The 20,218-nt window shown below is 31.8% G+C and overlaps 3 protein-coding genes across 14 annotated transcripts in view; 2 read left to right on the top strand and 1 right to left on the bottom strand.

Annotated features, from left to right (window-relative positions):
• The first annotated feature begins 64 nt into the window (after positions 1-64).
• Prosbeta1 (proteasome beta1 subunit) lies at positions 65-1,645 on the top strand. The gene is made up of 5 exons (XM_031971623.2): positions 65-377; positions 668-735; positions 828-959; positions 1,050-1,324; positions 1,406-1,645. The coding sequence occupies exons 1-5, from the start codon at positions 282-284 to the stop codon at positions 1,531-1,533; spliced, it is 699 nt and encodes a 232-aa protein (XP_031827483.1). The 5' UTR covers positions 65-281; the 3' UTR covers positions 1,534-1,645.
• A 311-nt stretch (positions 1,646-1,956) lies between these two features.
• Positions 1,957-11,412, top strand: LOC116424772 (sodium-coupled monocarboxylate transporter 1). Its single transcript, XM_076367852.1, has 15 exons — positions 1,957-2,318; positions 3,559-3,897; positions 4,672-4,886; positions 4,970-5,021; positions 5,083-5,150; positions 5,439-5,593; positions 5,667-5,807; positions 7,036-7,144; positions 7,862-7,971; positions 8,042-8,228; positions 8,425-8,511; positions 8,592-8,680; positions 9,130-9,246; positions 9,694-9,883; positions 10,314-11,412. The coding sequence occupies exons 2-15, from the start codon at positions 3,636-3,638 to the stop codon at positions 10,389-10,391; spliced, it is 1,860 nt and encodes a 619-aa protein (XP_076223967.1). The 5' UTR covers positions 1,957-2,318; positions 3,559-3,635; the 3' UTR covers positions 10,392-11,412.
• A 1,548-nt stretch (positions 11,413-12,960) lies between these two features.
• Positions 12,961-20,218, bottom strand: part of per (period circadian regulator) — a 51,958-nt gene continuing 44,700 nt past the window's right edge. For 10 of the 12 annotated variants that reach the window (XM_031971762.2, XM_031971765.2, XM_031971763.2 and 7 more), the window contains one exon: positions 12,961-19,706. In XM_031971762.2, coding sequence (XP_031827622.1) covers positions 19,593-19,706 — 114 coding nt within the window. In that variant the 3' untranslated portion in view covers positions 12,961-19,592. Of the gene's footprint in view, positions 20,115-20,218 lie in introns of all 12 variants that reach the window. The other 2 variants (XM_031971768.2, XM_031971767.2) reach the window with 2 other exon arrangements.

Below are 20,218 nucleotides of genomic sequence, written 5' to 3'. Positions count from 1 at the left end.
GTTATATACTTCTTTTACTGCATTTAGTACGTACGAAAAATGAAATATTACTTAAAAAAAGAATACAATCGATAGTTATTTATGAACAGTTTCGATTCAAAGAAATTTGATAGTCAATTTAACACTATTTATCAAAATACTTAATGAAGGAACATGGGCAAACTATTTTGACCGTCGGTATATATATCTAGATGGACACACTGTAGTTGCGTATGAGCTGACTTTCATCATTAAACAATTGTGATCGGATAGTAAAGTAATATCTTAAAAAACTTGATATAATGGCTTTTGTGATGGATAATTTAGTTCATCCAAATATGGGTCCAGATACTAGCAATTTGGTTCCAGATTGGCTTCACTCGGAGCAAAGTACTGGAGTAAGTTTCGTTTAACGATGACATTAACATATTTTTGGGTTAGAATGACAATGCAAACTTAGAGCTATCTTCAATGAAAAATTAATAATAAAATTAATGTAGTTCATTATTTATGTTTATTTGAATAAATTTTTAATATAGCTTCTTTGTACGATCATAATTTTATAATTAGAATAAGAAATACTTATATTTTTACATATTACAATGTTATCTACTCAAAATCATTCACATTAGAATTTTATGAACTATTGTACTATTGTCTAAATTTTAACAAGTGTTGTATTAATTAGACGTCAATCATGGCATGTGAATTTAATGGAGGAGTTGTGATTGGAGCAGATTCTAGAGCAACAACAGGGTAAGAAAAAATGAAATTCATTTGAACTGATTTGTTTCATATATCAAATAGTTTTATTAAAATGATGATGTTATTCATTGATATTCTTTTAGGGCTTACATTTCCAATCGTTATGCTGACAAATTAACGAGAGTCACAGACTACATTTATTGTTGCCGTTCTGGTTCGGCGGCAGATACTCAAGCTATTTCTGATGTAGTTGCATATCATTTAGCATTTCATAAGTAAGCATTTTGTATACAGTCATTATTATATAATTGTAATATTAACAATTGAATTATTATATTATAAAAGATAAAACTATATTTTTTCAGAATGGAATTAGGTATGGAACCACTAGTAGAGACAGCGGCCAATGTATTCCGTGAATTATGTTACAATTACCGAGATTCTTTAATGGTTGGAATCTTAGTGGCTGGGTGGGATAAGCAGAAAGGAGGTCAAGTTTACAGCGTTCCCATAGGTGGTATGTGCGTACGGCAACCAATTTCTATTGGAGGATCTGGTTCAACGTATGTGTATGGTTACGTGGATTCACAGTATAAACCAAACATGTCAAAGGATGAGTGTGTTGAATTAGTCCAAAATAGTATGTAGTCATTAAGCTTGAATTCTATACAACATAATTACCTAATGGTGTGGTACTTATGGCGTTTCTGTGACTTTACAGCATTGGCATTGGCGATGGCACGTGACGGTAGCAGTGGTGGTGTTATTCGACTTGGGGTTATCACAGAAGAAGGAATTGACAGGAAAGTCATACTGGGCAACGAGTTACCTCGTTTCTATGAAGGGTGAATGCTTTTCCCTTTAAACGTAAACGATATATTTACTTATGTTTTATGCTGTACTTTTAAGAACGTTGTATCAAATAAATCAAGATTCTTAATAAAACTTAAGTGAAAAAATAGTTACTTTATTGTTTTCTAGAAACTTATCATTCATTATTGAAACATTGATATGGTTTTAAGATACGAAAGTTCAAAATCAGCGTGATAAACATTGGTAAATCTTTGATTCCCGAAAAACCGCTCAGGAACTTAAAATAGCTATCATGTATATGACCAAACACATCTATACAACTACAACTATATCTAGGTCGTATTATCCACTTACGATTCACTCCGGTAGATATATACCCGGTCGGTTTAACATCGTACTTAATGTCCATTGTCGGTTTAATGAGAAAATTGTCACAATGGCACAATCGTGATGTGTCCAATCGCATCAAGCCGCTTCGAGCTTGTGGCTCTTTTCAGATGAACTGTCCGCGGTAGTTGTAGTCGGTCTTCCGTGATACCCTTGCGACCTTCTACGGCCAGTCATTACACCTATCCTACGGGCGTAGATGCCCAATCAATCTCTTCATCTCGTTCCAATGTAAATAAAAATAATCTTTTCTCTAAGTGACCACGGTGTAGAAAAGAGCATTGTTCACATATATATTTTATATTTTTATCGTTAATCCGCCTCCATTCGTCGCGAATATATTTGAGAGGAAGTAGCGGAAATCTATCGATGTGAGAGCTTTCCCGATAGAAAAGCTTTAATGGACAAAAAGATTGTGTGCTACAATAATTACGGTATGTACGATCTTCATTCATATAATTAAACAAATAAACATTGAAGAATATTTTTCTTATGTTTTGTGATCTACATCATAACTTCTGTAATGCCTTCTGAAAGCAAGGCATTTAAATATTATAAATTTTATACATTTATTGTACGACAGTGAATTAAAAGTATTGGTAACGTCTAATAATGTTCTTAGTTTCTAAATGCAATTTAATAAAAATCGCGTTAATTTTGGATGACGAGAAGATTGCATTACGATAACAAAAAAAAAGTCAATTTTTTTTGCTTTGTACTCTCACTCAGATTTAATTTTCGAAGAGTTTTTAAATTTTTAGTTTTAAATTTTATTAATTGCTCGTCATCTACGATCGTTTTTTACCATCAGCCGTTCACAGTTCCCGATCAGATCAAAGCCGATGAAGTTTGGCGCGATCTCTAATTGCCGGTAAACCGATTCGATGATCAATCAATTTTGATTTGACTCAATCGTACCGCTAACTGTGAATGCTTTCGCTGGATTATGTATTGCATTGGTAACGATTATGACCGGCTGTGATTTGACTTGATCTGACCGTACCGTTGACCGCTAGTGTGAATCAGGTCTAATCATATGCGGTCTAATGATAAAAGTAAGAGTTACAGATGACTTCCGGTATAGGTGATAGATACCTATTAATCATAAGCAGATAATAATAATAATAATATGAATATATAACTTTAGTAATAGATAATTAAATAACGTTGTGGAATGTGCGCCAAGTGTACGTTCATTGTTAACACATTTGTGACAGCATACAATTTCTCAAAGTCTATAGCAGAATACCGCAAAGGTCTGTTATTCAAAAGCGTATGAATAAATATATTATAGAAAAAATGTATATGATAGGTCTATGCTGTCAATACTTAGCTAAATGACGTAGGATTTAGTGACCAACATTCTTCTAAAAAATGTAAAATGACGCAGAATTACGTCACAAGCACCATTCTAAAAAAAATTAGAAATAACGTAGGACTACGTTACCGATATTTAATTAAAGAATTTAAAATGAAGTAAATCTAGGTTACCGGTCTTGAATGTGTTAACCATATTAAACTGAAATCAGTGTAAAATAGATTACAAACTTTTACTTAAATCAACGTTAAACTGAATGTTCTATTGGAGTTTCAGTAGGGGAACAAGAAACGAAGAAAATATTTATAGACGTTTCTACTTCCTGCACTTTTTGAAAAATTAAATTCATTTACTAGCTGTCAAGAGGATTCCCCTTGTAACGCAAAGCGCCTAAAGGCGTAGGAACAATTACAAAATTCCGTTTTGCAACAAAATGACCGCGGAAACCGCAATGGAGGACAATCTGCCGAAGAGGTCGCAAGTTCTTCCCACAGTTCAAGAAGTCGGGGAAATGTTGAGGAGTTTCGGCGCGTACGATTATTCGGTGTTCGCGTTCATGCTGTTGATCTGCGGTCTAATTGGGATTTACTTCGGTTTCATTAAAAAGTCCTCCGGGGAAGACGAATACCTTGTGGGTGGTAGGAACATGAAAACGTTTCCTGTCAGCCTGAGTCTTATAGCCAGTTTCATATCAGGTACAATTTTATTTGCAATAGTTGCATAAATTTCCTATATAATCTTGATATTAGAACTACCGAGTGGTCAAATTGACTTTCTTTTATTCTTCTGGAGATATGAGAATGTATTTATTGAGATTTTCATTGGCTTATATTTTAGTTCATACTTTAAATCAGGTTACTTAATCATTTTTCTGAAAAACGTTTGTATCTTTTCAATGACTGTAAAAAAAAAAATCAGGAATAGGTGATTTTGACTTATTTGGTAGCTTTAGTGTTAAATTCTATAAAATATTCATTATCGAAGATTGGAGATTCTAAAGCTAAGAAACACCTAAAATCGTTTTTATAGCTTTTTAACACGTTGACTGCTACGACGGTTACCGATGACCGAAATTTTCAAATTACTTAAAAACAATTATAACTTCTCAAATAATTGATGTTAAATGAAAATGTTCAATAACATAAATAATTAGATCATAGTGTAATATAAGAACTACGATACCAAATAGTAAGTAACTTCCTTTTTATAGACAAAACTCTGATGTTTTTCATTCTTAGTGTATGACATTTTGTTTTTTCGATTTTACGTTTGTTTTCTTTTCATTGGAAAATTAAGAACACTTTTGAAAAGTCAACATTTATGATTTAAGAAATATTCACGAAACATTCGTAGAAATCTAATAGGAGACCTCGATTTTCATTGCAATTATAAATTACATCTTATTCACATACAAAAACAATGGAAATTATTTGTTTGGGTCGAATATAGTATTATTACTGTAATAATAGGTATTTCATTATTGGGTACGCCGACCGAAATTTACGTGCACGGTACCAGCTACCTTTGCATCTCCTTTGGGATCATCATTGTCGGTATCGTCACGTCCGGAATATATTTGCCAATCTTCCATGGACTCAGGCTAACGAGTACCTACGAGTATCTCGAGAGACGTTTCGATAAAAAAATTAGATTGCTAGGATCAGCGCTTTTCTCAATTGGCGTCGTAAGTTTCTCTTTTTTAAATCCTTTTTCAATTCTCTCCGTTTCAGTGACAAAATTTATGTAATAGAAATACGTTCTTTTTAGCTGACATGGCTTCCCATTGTCATTTACGTGCCAGCGTTGGCATTTAATCAAGGTACAAAACTCATAAGAAGTGAAACATTACTCGAGAAAAATAATAAATATTATATTTCCAGTTACGGGGGTGAACGTACACATAATAACTCCGTTCGTCTGTATCGTGTGTATTTTTTACACTTGTGTGGTAAGAAAAAGTTTATTAATTTTTGAAGGAAAAGATTTGAAAGAAAATATTCCTTTACGAGCCTTGATTGAAATTATAGGTTTTAATGATCATATTACAAAACATTTTATAAATGATTATAAATGGAATTTAAATATAATTCATTGTCTTCGTTATCAAATATTGTTTAACGTTTGTTTAAATGTGCTTGGATTTTCCAATGAATAAAAATTACTGTTTGTTTATGAATATACAATCTGAATGGAATTTTCATTAAATGTATTAAGTAAATCTTGTTCCACTGATTAGGGAGGTATACGGGCAGTAGTTTGGACCGATTTTATACAGACATTCATTATGTTCGGTTCTATGCTGCTAATAGTAATTAAAGGAACGTCAGACGTCGGTGGATTGTCAGTGGTGTTGAGAAGGAATCTGGAATCTGGCCGGCTCGAATTGCCCACGTGAGTAATTGTAACTCGATTAAAAGGTGATTATAGCGTTAACCGTCGTTAACTTGCACGCGACGTCTAATAGGACAGATGGGAATCCTCTCACGAGACATACGATCTGGGCTCTCATGATAGGCGGTTTCGTTCACTGGTTGCAAATATCTGTCATCAATCAAAACATGACGCAGCGGTATCTTGCATTGCCCAGTTTGAAGTCAGCTAGGAGGTACATTAATTGTATTTTATATCTTGCATTCATTCTTAGGCTATCAATGACACATTTATATCAGAAATTTCGAAAAAATTTCTTATTACTATCTCGAGAATCTTTTAAAAGAAACCTGTTAAATGTATAACTTTTAAAATTTATAGTCCCTTTTGGCATGTTTTACATACATGCAATCAATTTTTCAAATACAAATATTTATTTAATTAAGAATTGTAGCAGATCTATGAGAGAGTCTTGCAAAAATTGTTATTCATGACATTACAATAAACATGGGAATACAAAAACTGACTTAAATTGGAAAGCAAAATAATTGATAGTTTAAGAAGCAAAAATATGAGGTGTACTAGTGGGTAATCTACGTTCTCTTACTTTTTTGTTACTTAATCGTGTGCATATAAATCAGAAAATAAAATTCAAGTTAGGAACTTTTCCTTACAGGAAATAGGATTTTGTGAATATAAAAACAGCAATGAATTTAAAGAAGTATATATGCATGAAGGTATATAGTATTAGAACAAGCTTAATATAAATTCTCAAGGCGATAAGGAACATATACAATCTTCGTAATAATAATTGATTTTTCTTTGAATATTCTGCGATATTTTTGTTAACCGTAACAGCCAGAAAATGTATAGCAATGTTAACCCTCGGCCGGCAGTAGAGACCATTAAAGGACTGTCGAAAATTTTAATCTCTTCACTTTGACCTAACCACGATATTCAATTTTTACTGCGAAACGGTATAAAAGTTTGACAACATTTTACTTGTATAATAACATTTGAACAACCAAGTGTTTAACATGTTTAATACGTAATCCTTATAAAAATTGTAACAATAGATTTTTTTTACGTTTTTTCATGTATTAATTACTGTAGTAAAATATAATTATTTATTTTTCAAGTCATTTGGGATATTTAACGCTTTTAAGGTATCAATAGTTGTGAAATAGGATACATGAAACCATCATTTTGACGGGCGTGGTTGTTCTAATGTTAAAATTGGGACTATAATAAATATTTTAACATCTTCCCAAATTCTTTCAAAACTCATAAGAATAAAAACTCAATCCTGATCATAAAAGGTTTATGGTGCCGGCCAAGTTGGTGAAAAATCATATTGCCAGCGGAGGGTTAAGATAACAGCGGATTTCCTGCTGGTACACTCGTTAAGCCAAGCGCAAAGGTAAATCTTGGAAAAAAATGGTGCCAGTAATTGTGGGTTTCAGAGCGCTCTGGACTTTCATAGTCGGTGTCTTGATTATAATGGGAACATGCGGATACGCGGGAATGTTAATATATGCATGGTACCATGAATGTGATCCACTTACGACGAAGGTAATGAAGCTTCCGTGATAGTTCAATTCCACGATGCAAATTCTAAACTAGAAGCGACCGATTTCATATTCAACGGACATCGCTCATACGTTCGACATTGAATAATTTACATTACTATTCTCTTTCTATTACGTTGAGTTAAAAATTCTGGTAATCTAATGAACAATAATGAGGTAATAATAATAACGATAATAATAATAATAATAATAATAATAACAACAACAATAATAATAATAATAACAACAACGACAACAACAACAATAATAATAATAATAATAATTCACAGTTTTAATAAGAACTGACAAGCTTAATAACAATGAAGAATGTATGTTAGAATAATTGAACACAAACAGAAATTGATTAAAAATTGTGTAAGTTCTTCATATATAAAGGTTGAAACAAAAGTTTCTATTATCTACAACAGCCTAATTACTGTGAAACATTCAAATGCATTTGGACTTTAATAATTTCTAACACTCTTTTCTTTTCAACGTGTTATTTTTTTACTAATTTTTGAGATTTAAATAAAATTATGGTTAATGTACGTGCAATTGTGTTAAACAGTAATATTTTGAAAAAAAACGATTTATATTCTTTTTAGAAGATTTAGATTTATTAAAAGATGAAATACGCATTACCATAAATTTTCAAGAAATAGATTTTCCAAATTTAACGTCGTTATTAAATTTTTCTTAAGGGAAAATACTTTTGATACAGTTAGCCTCCGCGAAAGACCAACTGTTGCCTCTGCTCGTCATGAACGTGTTGGGAGAAATGCCGGGACTTCCAGGACTCTTCGTCGCTGGTGTTTTTAGCGCAGCTCTGAGGTGAATTCAAAACTAAGGAATACTTCGACTGATTTATTTCTATAAATTTAAAGATCGTAAAATATTTCAGCTCCTTATCTACTGGTTTGAATTCCATGTCTGCAGTGGTGTTGGAAGACTTCATAAAACCGTTCCGGAAGACAGCTTTCACGCCTAAAACGGCGGACATTTTGATGAAACTTACGGTCGTAATTTTCGGAATAATCTGCGTAGCTCTTACGTTCGTCGTCGAAAAAACAGGATCCCACGTTTTACAGGTATTCCGAATCGCAGAAATTAAAAACACGAATTCTCACATAGTTACAATTTTTCGATTTAGGAGTCGAGGATAAGGAATTGTCTGTTATTCTTTCAATAAATATGGGAACTCTAAATATAAATTTAAATAATATATCACCTTGGCTAAAGAAATGTGTATCGATCTAACTGTGTTTGAATTATACTATTTCTCAGTTGACTACAAGCCTGTCGTCGATTACCAGTGGACCTTCCTTAGGTATCTTCAGCATGGGAATGTTATTGCCTTGGGTGAATGCCAAGGTATTCTAAAATTTAATATCATACTAATGAGATCTTTTCTTAAAATATAAATATAAATGAAATTACTTTATCAAATTTAGGGTGCTCTTATCGGTGGGCTTTCCGGTTTAAGTTTCATGAGTTGGATCTGTCTTTCAGCTGAAGCAGCAATCGCCAGCGGAAGATTGAAGTGAGTTTTTTTTTTTAACCCTTTCACTAGAGATGACGTGTTAACTCGTCATTCGAGTTTAATTTCATTTCTCAGTGGTACTTCGTTTTCTTGATCATTCAATAAATAATTTTTATATTTATATAAAATATTGTATTTATAATACAAAGTTATAATTTTATTATAATATTATAATATAAATTAAAATAATATGAATTCCAAATTATAAATTTATATTATATAATATTATAATATTAATTTATAATATAAATGCAATATTGTATTCAATATTGCATGGTCTGTACTAGTACGGACATTGTAATCTAGAATACAATGTTTACCGTGTTAGTGTAATTCGTTTCGAGTTGCGCCTTCAAGAATGTGCACGTTCAAAAAACACACAGTTTAAAGGTTAAATATGCAGTGTTTAAAAGTGTGTTAATTTGCAATAATACATAATGTTTAATCAGATTCGATGAGAAACCTGTCACCACAGAAGGATGCTACTACTCGTTCCAGCAGATAGAAAATTTAATATTAACTCCACCTGACGCCCTTTTGAACGAAGGAGAGGACGACTTTCTTCCGTAAGTACTACTTCAATATATTCAGTAGAAGATCTTTTTAAAGTTTGATGAGATCAAACTTCGATGATTGTAATACTAAGTTGCAAACAAATGATTTAACTAGTCAAACAGCAAAAAATTAGTACATAGTTTTCTTTTTTACTATTATTTAAGCATTCGATATGTAATTTGGCAGAATCTGCAGAAAGCTTTATACACTTTAAACAATCTTCGTTCTCAAATAGTTAACACCAGAATTGTCAAAGGAGTCAAAATAACCTATCTTGGATTACTACTTTTACAATTTTCGTAAAGAAACTCACACACTTTTGAGAAATTTTTTGGTAACTTAATGAACGCACTTTTTGCAATTTGTGTAAGAAAATATATATTGGACGATCCAATTGTTTGATAGTTCTAGTATTAAGTTATTTCAAATTTTGATATATTTTTTTATGAAATTTCCAGCGAGCCTTTAGCGTTATATCGTCTGAGTTATCTTTGGTACACTGTCACTGGCGCGTTAGTAACGATGTGCGTTGGTCTTCTTGTCAGTCTTATTTCCTCGGAAAATGTCGAGAAACTAGATCCGATGTTACTAGCTCCGTTTATAAGGAGATTCGTGAAATCATCTAATAAAGAGATTCAACAAACCGAGGTAAGCACGTGAAAAAATCTTCCAGTTTTTTAACATAGATGTTTTATTACATAATAAAGTTGAATGAAAAAGTTAAATAATTAGGATTATTTAAATCATAAATTTAATTTAAGTACAATTTAAACATTCCTATTTCTTTTGTCATATAACTAACTGCCTATTTGCATCTGAAAGTAATTATTCGTGAATAAGTTAAATCAAGACACAAGTCTTCTGATTTGCGGTTAATCTTTCTTCGTTTTCTAATTCCTCTTCTGAAATTGTTATCAATTATTAATTTTTCAGTGTTTTTCTTTAATTCGTCGTATAAGTATTCTATACGACTGAAGTTTGACGATGATGGAGGTTTTTATAATTAAAGAATCACCCACACTAAACATTGTGCGTTTGATATTCTATCTTTAAGGGCCAAATCTTTTTTTGTCTCCAGGTTGCAAATATAGATATCAATCTCGAAGTACGAGCACCTAGACAAGAGAGTACGAACAGGGAGACTTTATTGATATGACCTTGACCGACGATCATTGACGTTGATCGAATCAGGGGTCGACAAATCGTACACGAGCAAGTGTTTGGTTGTCAAGCTGAAATATTAAATTAGACTGGCGCACAAAGATCGTGTAATGTCCCTTGCCTTACAATTTTTTCGTTTCACAACAGCGTGCATCAGAGCCACTTTGCCATTAATAGTTTGCCGGGGGAGAAACGAATTACGCGTTCATTGTATCATGCACATTCACAGCTAAAATTGAATAATCATTAGACTGTCGATGTTTATACACGTATACGTTCCTGAACTGTTTTACAGAGACTGAGATCCAACAGAAACTTCTGTATTTTGTTGAAAAACCTTTTCTGTTTTAATACGTTCACGACCACGGTCAAATTTTAAATGCTTTTACTGTGGAACCGTGCCTTTCTTGCAATTGGTTCACGTGATACGTTATTCGTCTAATTTTTACTCGTTAAAAATATAGTTAATGTACAATAAAAACCAAACAAAGCATTTTACACAAATGTCATACATGTGTGATGGTTTGATATAGCCAAAGCAACAATATAACATATGCCAAATATATGTTAATGTTATCATAGCAACGGTGATCAACAGCGTTACACATATTTATGTGACGCGTGGTCGTGAATGTATTAAATAACCATTGCTGCAATAAGTTCTAGATTACAACAGAACATATTGAATATATAAACACCCACAGTCTAACAATGATCATTTTACGTGAAAGAATTAAAATTTTGAAGATTAAAGTTTTTACTCTGAAATTAATTATAAATTATTAGGAGACAAGAGTTTAATATCCAATACGAATAGGAATTATAATAAAAACCAACACGTTGTTTTCTTCTTTTTTACATTTATCCATAGATATAGTGTATTTCAATATTAACGAAGACGTACAAAGGTAACATGTGTGATAATATTATAATCTGATAATGTATTACCTACTCTTTTAACGAAGTTGTAATTTCATTGAGAAAAATATAAAACATTCGATACTGTAGTAATGAAACTGCTCAACAATCTGTATTTTCTTCAATTCCGTCGTTCGTTCGTTACACGCAGTCAAGAAATAAAAGTTGCTTCTTGATAATATAAATTATATTTAAGAATACAAGAAGGTTTAGATTAGTCGTACCTACAATATTTTTTTTTCTTTCATCTTATTCAATAAGATAGCTGAACAAAATATAAAATAAACATTTTATTGTTATGCATAACATAGAACGTTATTGCATCCTTTTCCCTCACAGAACATTGACTACATTGACTGCTATATCATTGACACTCGTGTGAAACATTTAAGACAAGATCAAAAAGTAATTCTTACAGTGTGACAATAATATTTACAATAAATGAATTAAATACATTTATTCTTTAATTGTAAAGTGTGATAAAATTAAGAAAGTGTGTATTATAATAAACATTATAATACAATTTTCATTCAGTAAAGAATTAAAAATTCTTAATTAAGATTTTCAGAACTATATGGTTCAAGCGTAAGTGTCACAATTTTTCAATTAGGACTAAAAAGTAATTTGTACAGTAAGAGTTTAAAAATGAATCTCTTTGGAATGAAATAAGTATATAGATATTATAATAAATCGTGACTGGTGTATTGGATTGGTGTATATGAAATTGTCGATTAAAAATAGAAAGAAAGTTCCCTTCTTAAGGTGTGTGCAGCATAAAAGTGAAAAAAAGTAAAAAATGCGTTCCAGAAAATTAATTTATTAAGAAACTTTAGGTACACGAATCTTTAAAAATATTCAGAATAAGATATTTGTTCCCATAATATTATTTACTTAAAACCATTTAACTATTAAAATTGATAAACATGAAAATCTAAAACTATACAACACACGTTGACTATGCTTAACTAATACGTCTTGATTTGCAGTTTAGCAAAATTAGGAAAAAAATACATTTATGATTTCGATATGTAATCTATATTAACTACTTGGCAGTGATAAATATTAATTAATTCCCCCAATCTTTTACAAACAATATAAAATTGATTTAAATTGATTTATATTTTCTACCTTTATACAACTTCGCAACATTCGCTCAATATCTAAAGAATTGAGAAAGCCTCAAATAATCATAGTTCCTTAAAAAGAAATGATTAGTTCTGATTTTTCTACATATATTATCTATTCTTAGAAATAAAAATAGCTGGATTCTTTTATTAAAAAGCGCAACTCATAAGCACAACTCACTAAAGGTAAAATCAAATAAGTAAAATGCTCAGAAAATAAAAAAAAACATTTTTACTCTTCAAGTGGAACATTTTCACATTCACCAATCTAATATTTTCTCCGTAATCTTGGTGAAAGGATTTGAATTCCGTGTTGACTTCATAGACGTCGATTTAATAATAAACGTATTAACAAATGACGAGGGACGAGGAATGATTAAATATATTTTATTCGTCCAAAAAAAAATATATATATATATATGTATATATTCAACCTCTAATGCGTACTCTTTCGTTAGCGCACAACGGGGAAGAAGAAATAAGTAAGTACACAGATCGGTGAACAGGAATGCACAAAACAGATTTACATCAGTATAAATGATTCGTATATTGCTATTACTATTATTACGCATTTACAATACAGCTTCCTGTGTGACAAGATAAGTTTAAGATTACTTCGATCGACTACGGAAACAATCGCGCGTCAGCGAATGGTAAGACTCTCGTGCAGTCTACGTTTATCTAGCGGATAATTATTGAGCATCAGATTTGCAGTACAGAGATTTGGATATCGAACGCACGGATCGTCTGGAGAAGATAAAAAAGAATAAGTGGAGCAACCATGTGACAGGTCTGTTCATTTGTTGGATACCAGAATCGGTCAATATTCTGACATTTTGTACTTTGCGGGAAATGGCAAACTGCACGAGTATCGTTCGTTTCCGTGAGTCATAAGACACGATGCGACAGACATTTTCTCTAACAGAATTTTTTCAGTTTTACCAACTCGTCGAACCATTTCAGTTTCATTTTATTTCTACATTGCCGTTCGCTCGACAGCGAAGTTGGACTTGCTGTCCAGTTTCTGTGGAAAATTCTACTGTTTTCTTTCAAGTTTTTATTTTGTAATAATTCACGTTGAACGTTGCTGAAAGTTATATTAATAAAAATTTTGTTTGTACTGGAATGTTACTCGAAAGTTTCAGATCATTTCTAATTTTCATAACTTGTGAAAGCAAATAAGTGGAGAATAATCAAATTTATAAAATTCTCACGCGTTTATCATTGTTCCACAGTCATACATGTAAGTTTATTTACTTGAAGTATTGTTCTTTTTCGTTAAACAAGTGATCTCAAACTTTTAAGCCATAACGCACAATCTAATCTAGAAATAAAAGTGAATAATAGTTCTTATATTTTACAATTCATTTAGGATTTGTATACAGTATACTTAAAAACTATTATAAAAATTTATACAAATTTATAATTATTATAATTGCATACAATAAAACGTTATTCGTGTAGAAGTCGATCGTTTCATATGAAATCTGTAATTTTATTATGTTCGAAAACAGAAGAACATTCCACGGGATTTAGGAGATTAAAAATAAATACAGTCGAGCAATACATTAATGCCATTGACACTTCGTTAAATAATTTTACTAAAATTCTTCTAAATAATTCAAAATGACTTTAATAAGAAATAAATAGTTGTCATTAGATATGTTTTTGCTCATTTCATTGTTCCTAATTGCGAGAAAAGAAATATGGTATTGTAAAAAATAAAAGTATGCGCGAGAAAGTTTTGATATAAAATCCGTTTCTTGTACTTTGTAGTTTATCTCATCAACGTTACACGCTAGTGGCACTCGTTTCACTTTTTCAATACCTTGGTAGTTCAAGGAAATACGCGCGGACCTCATCGTAATAAATAAATACACACGTACACATTAAACATGTGAGCGTATTTATTTATTTATCTATTTATTTATTTAATCACGCGTGTATGTATAAAAACTATTTCGACGATCGCTATTGAAGAAAATCACAAAACTTTTGTGCTATCGTAACATGATCGTCGCAAATAAAGCGAATAAAACTTCGAAAAATTAAACCTATTTTGGCACCTGAGACTCGAGTACATTCAGGTTTATAAAAAAATTCGTTCTATACTTATTACAATAGTCATTGTAAATTGAATACGACGACAATAATGATTATTAAATTCTATGCATTTTAATTCTAAAAAATAGTAATTACTAAACGATATTATTATTAATTATTTGTATAGAATAAGGACGATCTGCTTAAGAAGGCAATATAACGATACAACGTATTTAGAATTTCATTGGAGAGAAGATATTTGCATCGTTAATTATAAACCTTGTGCTTCCATATTGACACATTTTGCAGTGTTACATAATCGTTTTTACGTAAACGTATACAACAGTTTGGAAAAAGTGTGCTGTTATATGAGATCATTTGTTTGCATTCATTACGGTTATATAAAATATATAACATTTGTGACATATAAATAACAGAGTAAACCGTAGAATTTCCGTTTCAAAATGATAATCACATTCACACAAATTAATAATCTACAACTTATTATTTAAATGTAGTAGATTACATACAATAAAACCTTTTGTCCATATCATTTATTCCCACGCTAGTGTTAAAAAATAATTTATCAGCTACAATGTTCATAGTCCTGCTACGAACATTGACATTTACAATTCTCACTTTTAAATAAACCGTTTTCCTTAATTTCAAGTGTACAAAAGACTTGTTCAGTGTTTATCTAAAAAGTGATTAAATATTTCTGAACAGCAGTGTATTTCAGAAAATACTATATATACATATACTTTGTTTTTTAAAATTCTAAATACGTTATAATTGTTCGTACCAACATTTCTCAAGCCTCTTAAGAGATAGCAAAATATTTCGTACGAAATATCGTAATAGAAAATTAATTAGTTTACAAAACTCAGTACGATGCATTCTCTTCAATGGTCCGAGGTGCACATATCGTGCTTCATGATTTCATGTAGAAACGAACGAGGCTTTCTCTCGCTAATTGTTTTTTATCATTGTTCCTCCTCAAGACATCAACGTCAGTTTCTACACGAAGCCCTGAACAGCAACCGAGCTGCAGCTACTTTATACAATGCGGACTAGATCACGATATTTTTCAGGACGAGAAAAACGGCTTCGTTCTTGGTTCCTATCTACGGAAAATAAATGCCAACTAATTCCTCCGATTTTATAATCAAAATTTGTGTAAGATTTTTTTCATTTTTACAACGGTTTCAGAATTTTTACAAAGATTTAAACATTTTTACTGAAAAAGTAAATATTTTATTTAATGAAAAATGAAAATAACTCTCGAATTTTATTTTGTTATTTGCTATTTTCAATTTTCACTGCGTTTGCATCATAATATTATTCTTTCTTAAAAATTTTCTTGGCAAAAAGTGAGTTTGGAATAGAAATTTAAATCTCTACATTAAAGTATTTTTATTAAAATATGAACATTTTTAATCGGTTAAGATTTTAAATATTATTTGAAATATTTTTTTTTACATTTTATCCAGCAGTTAGAAACTAATAAAGACTTGTAAAGACTCGAAAGTTATTAATTTCCTGCACAGTAAATTAAAAATGACAGAACGAAAGTAACATGATAAAATGACAAATTAGAGATACATTATTTTTGTGTTACTTTCATTAACGTATTTTGATATTTGTAAAAATTATAAAATCGAAGGTATTACTTCTCATTTAACCTATGTAGAAAAAACATGGCGGTCTTCTCAGCGGACTGGCCGAGTTTTGAATGATTACCGCGGTTCACTGGTATACAAAATATTTCTCATAGCTTTCGAATCACTCGACGCCTGTATCGCTTATCCATAAATCGTAAATATATTCTGTGTACAAACAGATGGTATATAAAATACTTTTCGATCGTATAAATTCTAGCATTCAAGACCTCGGGATGTTCTTCTTCAAGTAATCTTTTCAGTTCTGCTTCACGATGAAGGCGACAATACAATTTCGTGCAAGAGAAATTGTAAAAATATCTATAGGAATATAAATATAAAAAGTCCCTCTTAAATGACGCTGGAAAAAGATGTAGCAAAGATGTTCGCATATGATTTCATTCGACAGATCCGAAAAGATTAGGATTTACTAGAGGATTAATAAAGTCAGAAACAACCTTTAGAAACCGTTATAAATTTACTATTCTTTTTTCGTCTTTCTTTTTTATAAAAACTATCAATATATTTTATCGAACACGTCTTCGTGTTCCGATGATCATAAAATCCAATTTACAATTGTTTAACAGAGCTTATATTCCGCGGTATAATCGGACGCCATACGTTCACAGCTGATTAACCTCATTGTTTTTGGTCCCACTTCGAAAGAATTATTGCGTGTATTTAAAAATGTCAATATTAAATCAAATGTATTGCAATTAATCGATAAATGAATTTATTCTTATTTAATGCAAAATGATGTAAGATCAGGTTCTGCGAAATGTTTCGTTATTATTCAATTTTAAGGCAATCGCATGATATTAAACTAACTCGAATGAAAAAAGTGTTTAACCCTTCGACGGCGGTGACTGGATTCATTTTCACCCAGTGTTTTAAACATGTCACTTAACTTCTTACTTATTTACACTGAATTTGCATTCTTAGTTAGTTATATCAGATTTAATGACAAGTATCACACATTCCGTAAAACCACGTTTAAATGAAATATTTAAAAAAAAAGTAAAGAAAAGAAAAAACAATTTGTATGGTTCAAGTTATCGCAGCTCATAAAGTCGTAAAAAAGGTCCGCCTTCCGAGGGTTAACCGAGCAAGTTAAAATATAAAAATCCTCTTCGCTGTAGAAATAAAAAAGGTATTCACCAATATCACGATAAAAAGAAAGGAAAACAAGAGGAAAGAATATTTTATCTATAAGCTCGCAAAATACAGGATCTACATCGATCAATATAACAAAACTATTTCAATAATGAAAATCAGGTAGAAATTGATTTTCATTATTACTATTAAAAACCAATCAAAATTCATTAATCCCTTGCCATACAATGACGAGTGAGACTTGCGATGAAGATTGCTAGATTAATTTAATAAAAATTAACGTTCTTCAGTGAATCAAAGTAAAAAACTATTTTGCTATTCCCAATTTACCATCTTCAAAGTAAACTGAATTTACAATACAATACAAAATTTCTTTGCGTTCTTTCCAAATTGTTGATAGTAAGATGCCACACAAGCTTTAGAGACAAAGGTAAATAATACAACAAAGGGTTTATAAATCAATGAAATTTTGAACCGATCAACCTACATCCCAAATTAAAAAAATCCAATCTGTTTAATCCAATATAAACGAAAGAACTTTCCGCAGAACCCGATAAAGAAAGCAACAATTCTATCCGAAATCATTAAGCGAACCGTTCGATTATGAATTACGGTTATTGGACGGGCGATGCCGGGTTAAGAAAGGAGAAACTTGGACTCGATTTTCCGAATAATGAAAATTACACTAGTCGACAAATCCGTTCTCCGTACTCATTTCGCTCAAATCTATATTAAAAGGTTGTGCAGCCGACAGACTTTCCAACAGAGTACATGCTTTGTCCGGACAATGAGGATCCGTCGATCGTGTTATATAGGAAGAACGTATCATTGAAAAGGGAACGCGGTTTCATTCCGGAGACAATTGTGTGAACGACAATGTCGGCTCGATAACAGGAACCTCGTAACCGCAGTAATAGTTTATTTAATTAGCTCGTCTCCTTTTGTTTTTGACTTTCTTCCCCTACCTGCAAGGATCGTCGAGCTTGTCTCTAGAAATCGCCACCAACGATGAGCGACGACGCGCGTGCGGCGGACAACTCGCGCCGAGTTTCGTTTCGAGGAGGAAAAAGGAACTGAATGTTTTAACAGGCTAAGTCCTATCTCGTACGATTCTCGTTATCTTATCGTTTCCTTATTGTTTAAATCTAACCTATTTCTAAATGCGTGAATTGACTATTCGGTGACGGGAGAAGATGCGCTCTGAGGCAGTTAAAGTGTATGTAAATCTTTGTCCTCGAATTTCTCTGAGGAAACAATACTCGTTAGAATGTCTCAAAGTAAAAGTTACATAAATGGTAAACGGATGATTACGGTGGTGGAGAGTGGACTGCGGATTTTGGCGTGTTTGTATATGTAAGTATATAGAAGACCATAAGATCGGAATTTCGATCGAGTTCCATGACTGAATGTCAATTTGAATGACAGAAATAAACTTCTGTTTTTTACTCTTTTCGCGAATTTGAAGAATCTGGTCTATCAGCGTGTAAATTTGCTTCAATATCCGCAATTCGGTAATGATAGTCAATAAATTGATAACATATGTCTAAAGAGAATAACCAAATGTACAGGGTGTCTTGTGATTAATGATTCAATCAGAAAAGGTATCATTGTACATGAAAAAAACAAATTAAAGTTTTTCATTTGAAATACTATTTTCGAGAAAATAGAGGATGAACGTTTATCGAGCACGCATGCATTTTGCTAAATGCACGTAATACAGTTTACAGGTCACTTCACGTGAAAAACTAAGTAAAAAATATATGGTAAAATTTTGTTACTTGAGACTCCATTTTCGCAAAAGTCGAACAAAGTTTCTATCAAGGAAATTTCATATTACATTTTTTACTTATCTTTTTATGCAGCCACTGAAGTTTCCAATCACAATATCCTCGAAAAAGTATTCTCAAATAAAAATATTTCCTCCAACATTTTCAATTTTTTGTTTCATATAAAATGAATTCCATCCCCGTTACATCGCCAATTACAGGACACCCTGTTTACGTCTTACAAAATAACTAAAATTATTAGAAAAGCTATTAGCAATAATAATCATGATAATAATAATAATAATAATAATAATAATAATAGTAATGATAAATGTAAAATTGTTCGTAAATTTACAAATTCGCGGCATAGACAATTTAATCTGCCTCGAAATCGAAATGTGAAGGTGTTTTGCAGTGGAAAGAAACAAAAAGCAGTTCATCCGGCGTCGGAATTGTACGCAGCGGCCAATTGAACTTTAAGCACCAGACACAAATTCGAAGCACGGCATCGCAGACGACACTTTCGAACCTGAACACGGCGTCTCGTCACGAATTGGTCGTCACAACATTGATCCTATAACTGCGGGCACGGCACGGTTTGCGGCGGCAGCGCAGGCGGCAACGGGGCGTTCTCTTCGTGAATCATCACGAGTTTACCGTACTTCACCATTCTCGTCCCATGCTTTTGCTGCAAACAACATCTTGCCCGTTTAGTACGAACCGCCATCTCTACCATCAACTTTCGAAACTGAGAAAATCGTTTCCTTTTCTATCGTGTGGACTATACGGTTGATTGGAAAAGTCCACCTTGAGTATCAAATAAACGTTGCACAGTGTTAGAAACTTCCGACGTGAAACCATGCTGAGCGAATTCGTGTGATTTAGATGATTCATGATACTCTCTCCCTTTTCTTTCTTTTCTTTTTCTCTTCCATTTCTTTCTTTTTTTTTTGAAATTTAACACTAATGATACGAACATGGATATCACGATAAAAATAATGATACAAGCGTCCGTATGCATATCTGTGTGTTACAGTTATATTCAAACGTTTGTGTTCAGTTGTATGTTACAGTGACGTGAATATTCGTATTTCCACTGAAATGAGAATTGAATGTTGAATATGTCGAGGTGTATTAATAATAAAAGAATCATGTAATATCGTATGCTTGTTTTCTTCTTCGATAGAAGTAAATATTGTG

This window comes from Nomia melanderi, chromosome 5 (genome assembly GCF_051020985.1).
Source record: "Nomia melanderi isolate GNS246 chromosome 5, iyNomMela1, whole genome shotgun sequence".
Lineage (NCBI taxonomy): Eukaryota > Metazoa > Arthropoda > Insecta > Hymenoptera > Halictidae > Nomia > Nomia melanderi.
The sequence above is the reverse complement of the archived record's forward strand: the minus strand, read 5'-3'. Positions and strand labels throughout refer to the sequence as shown.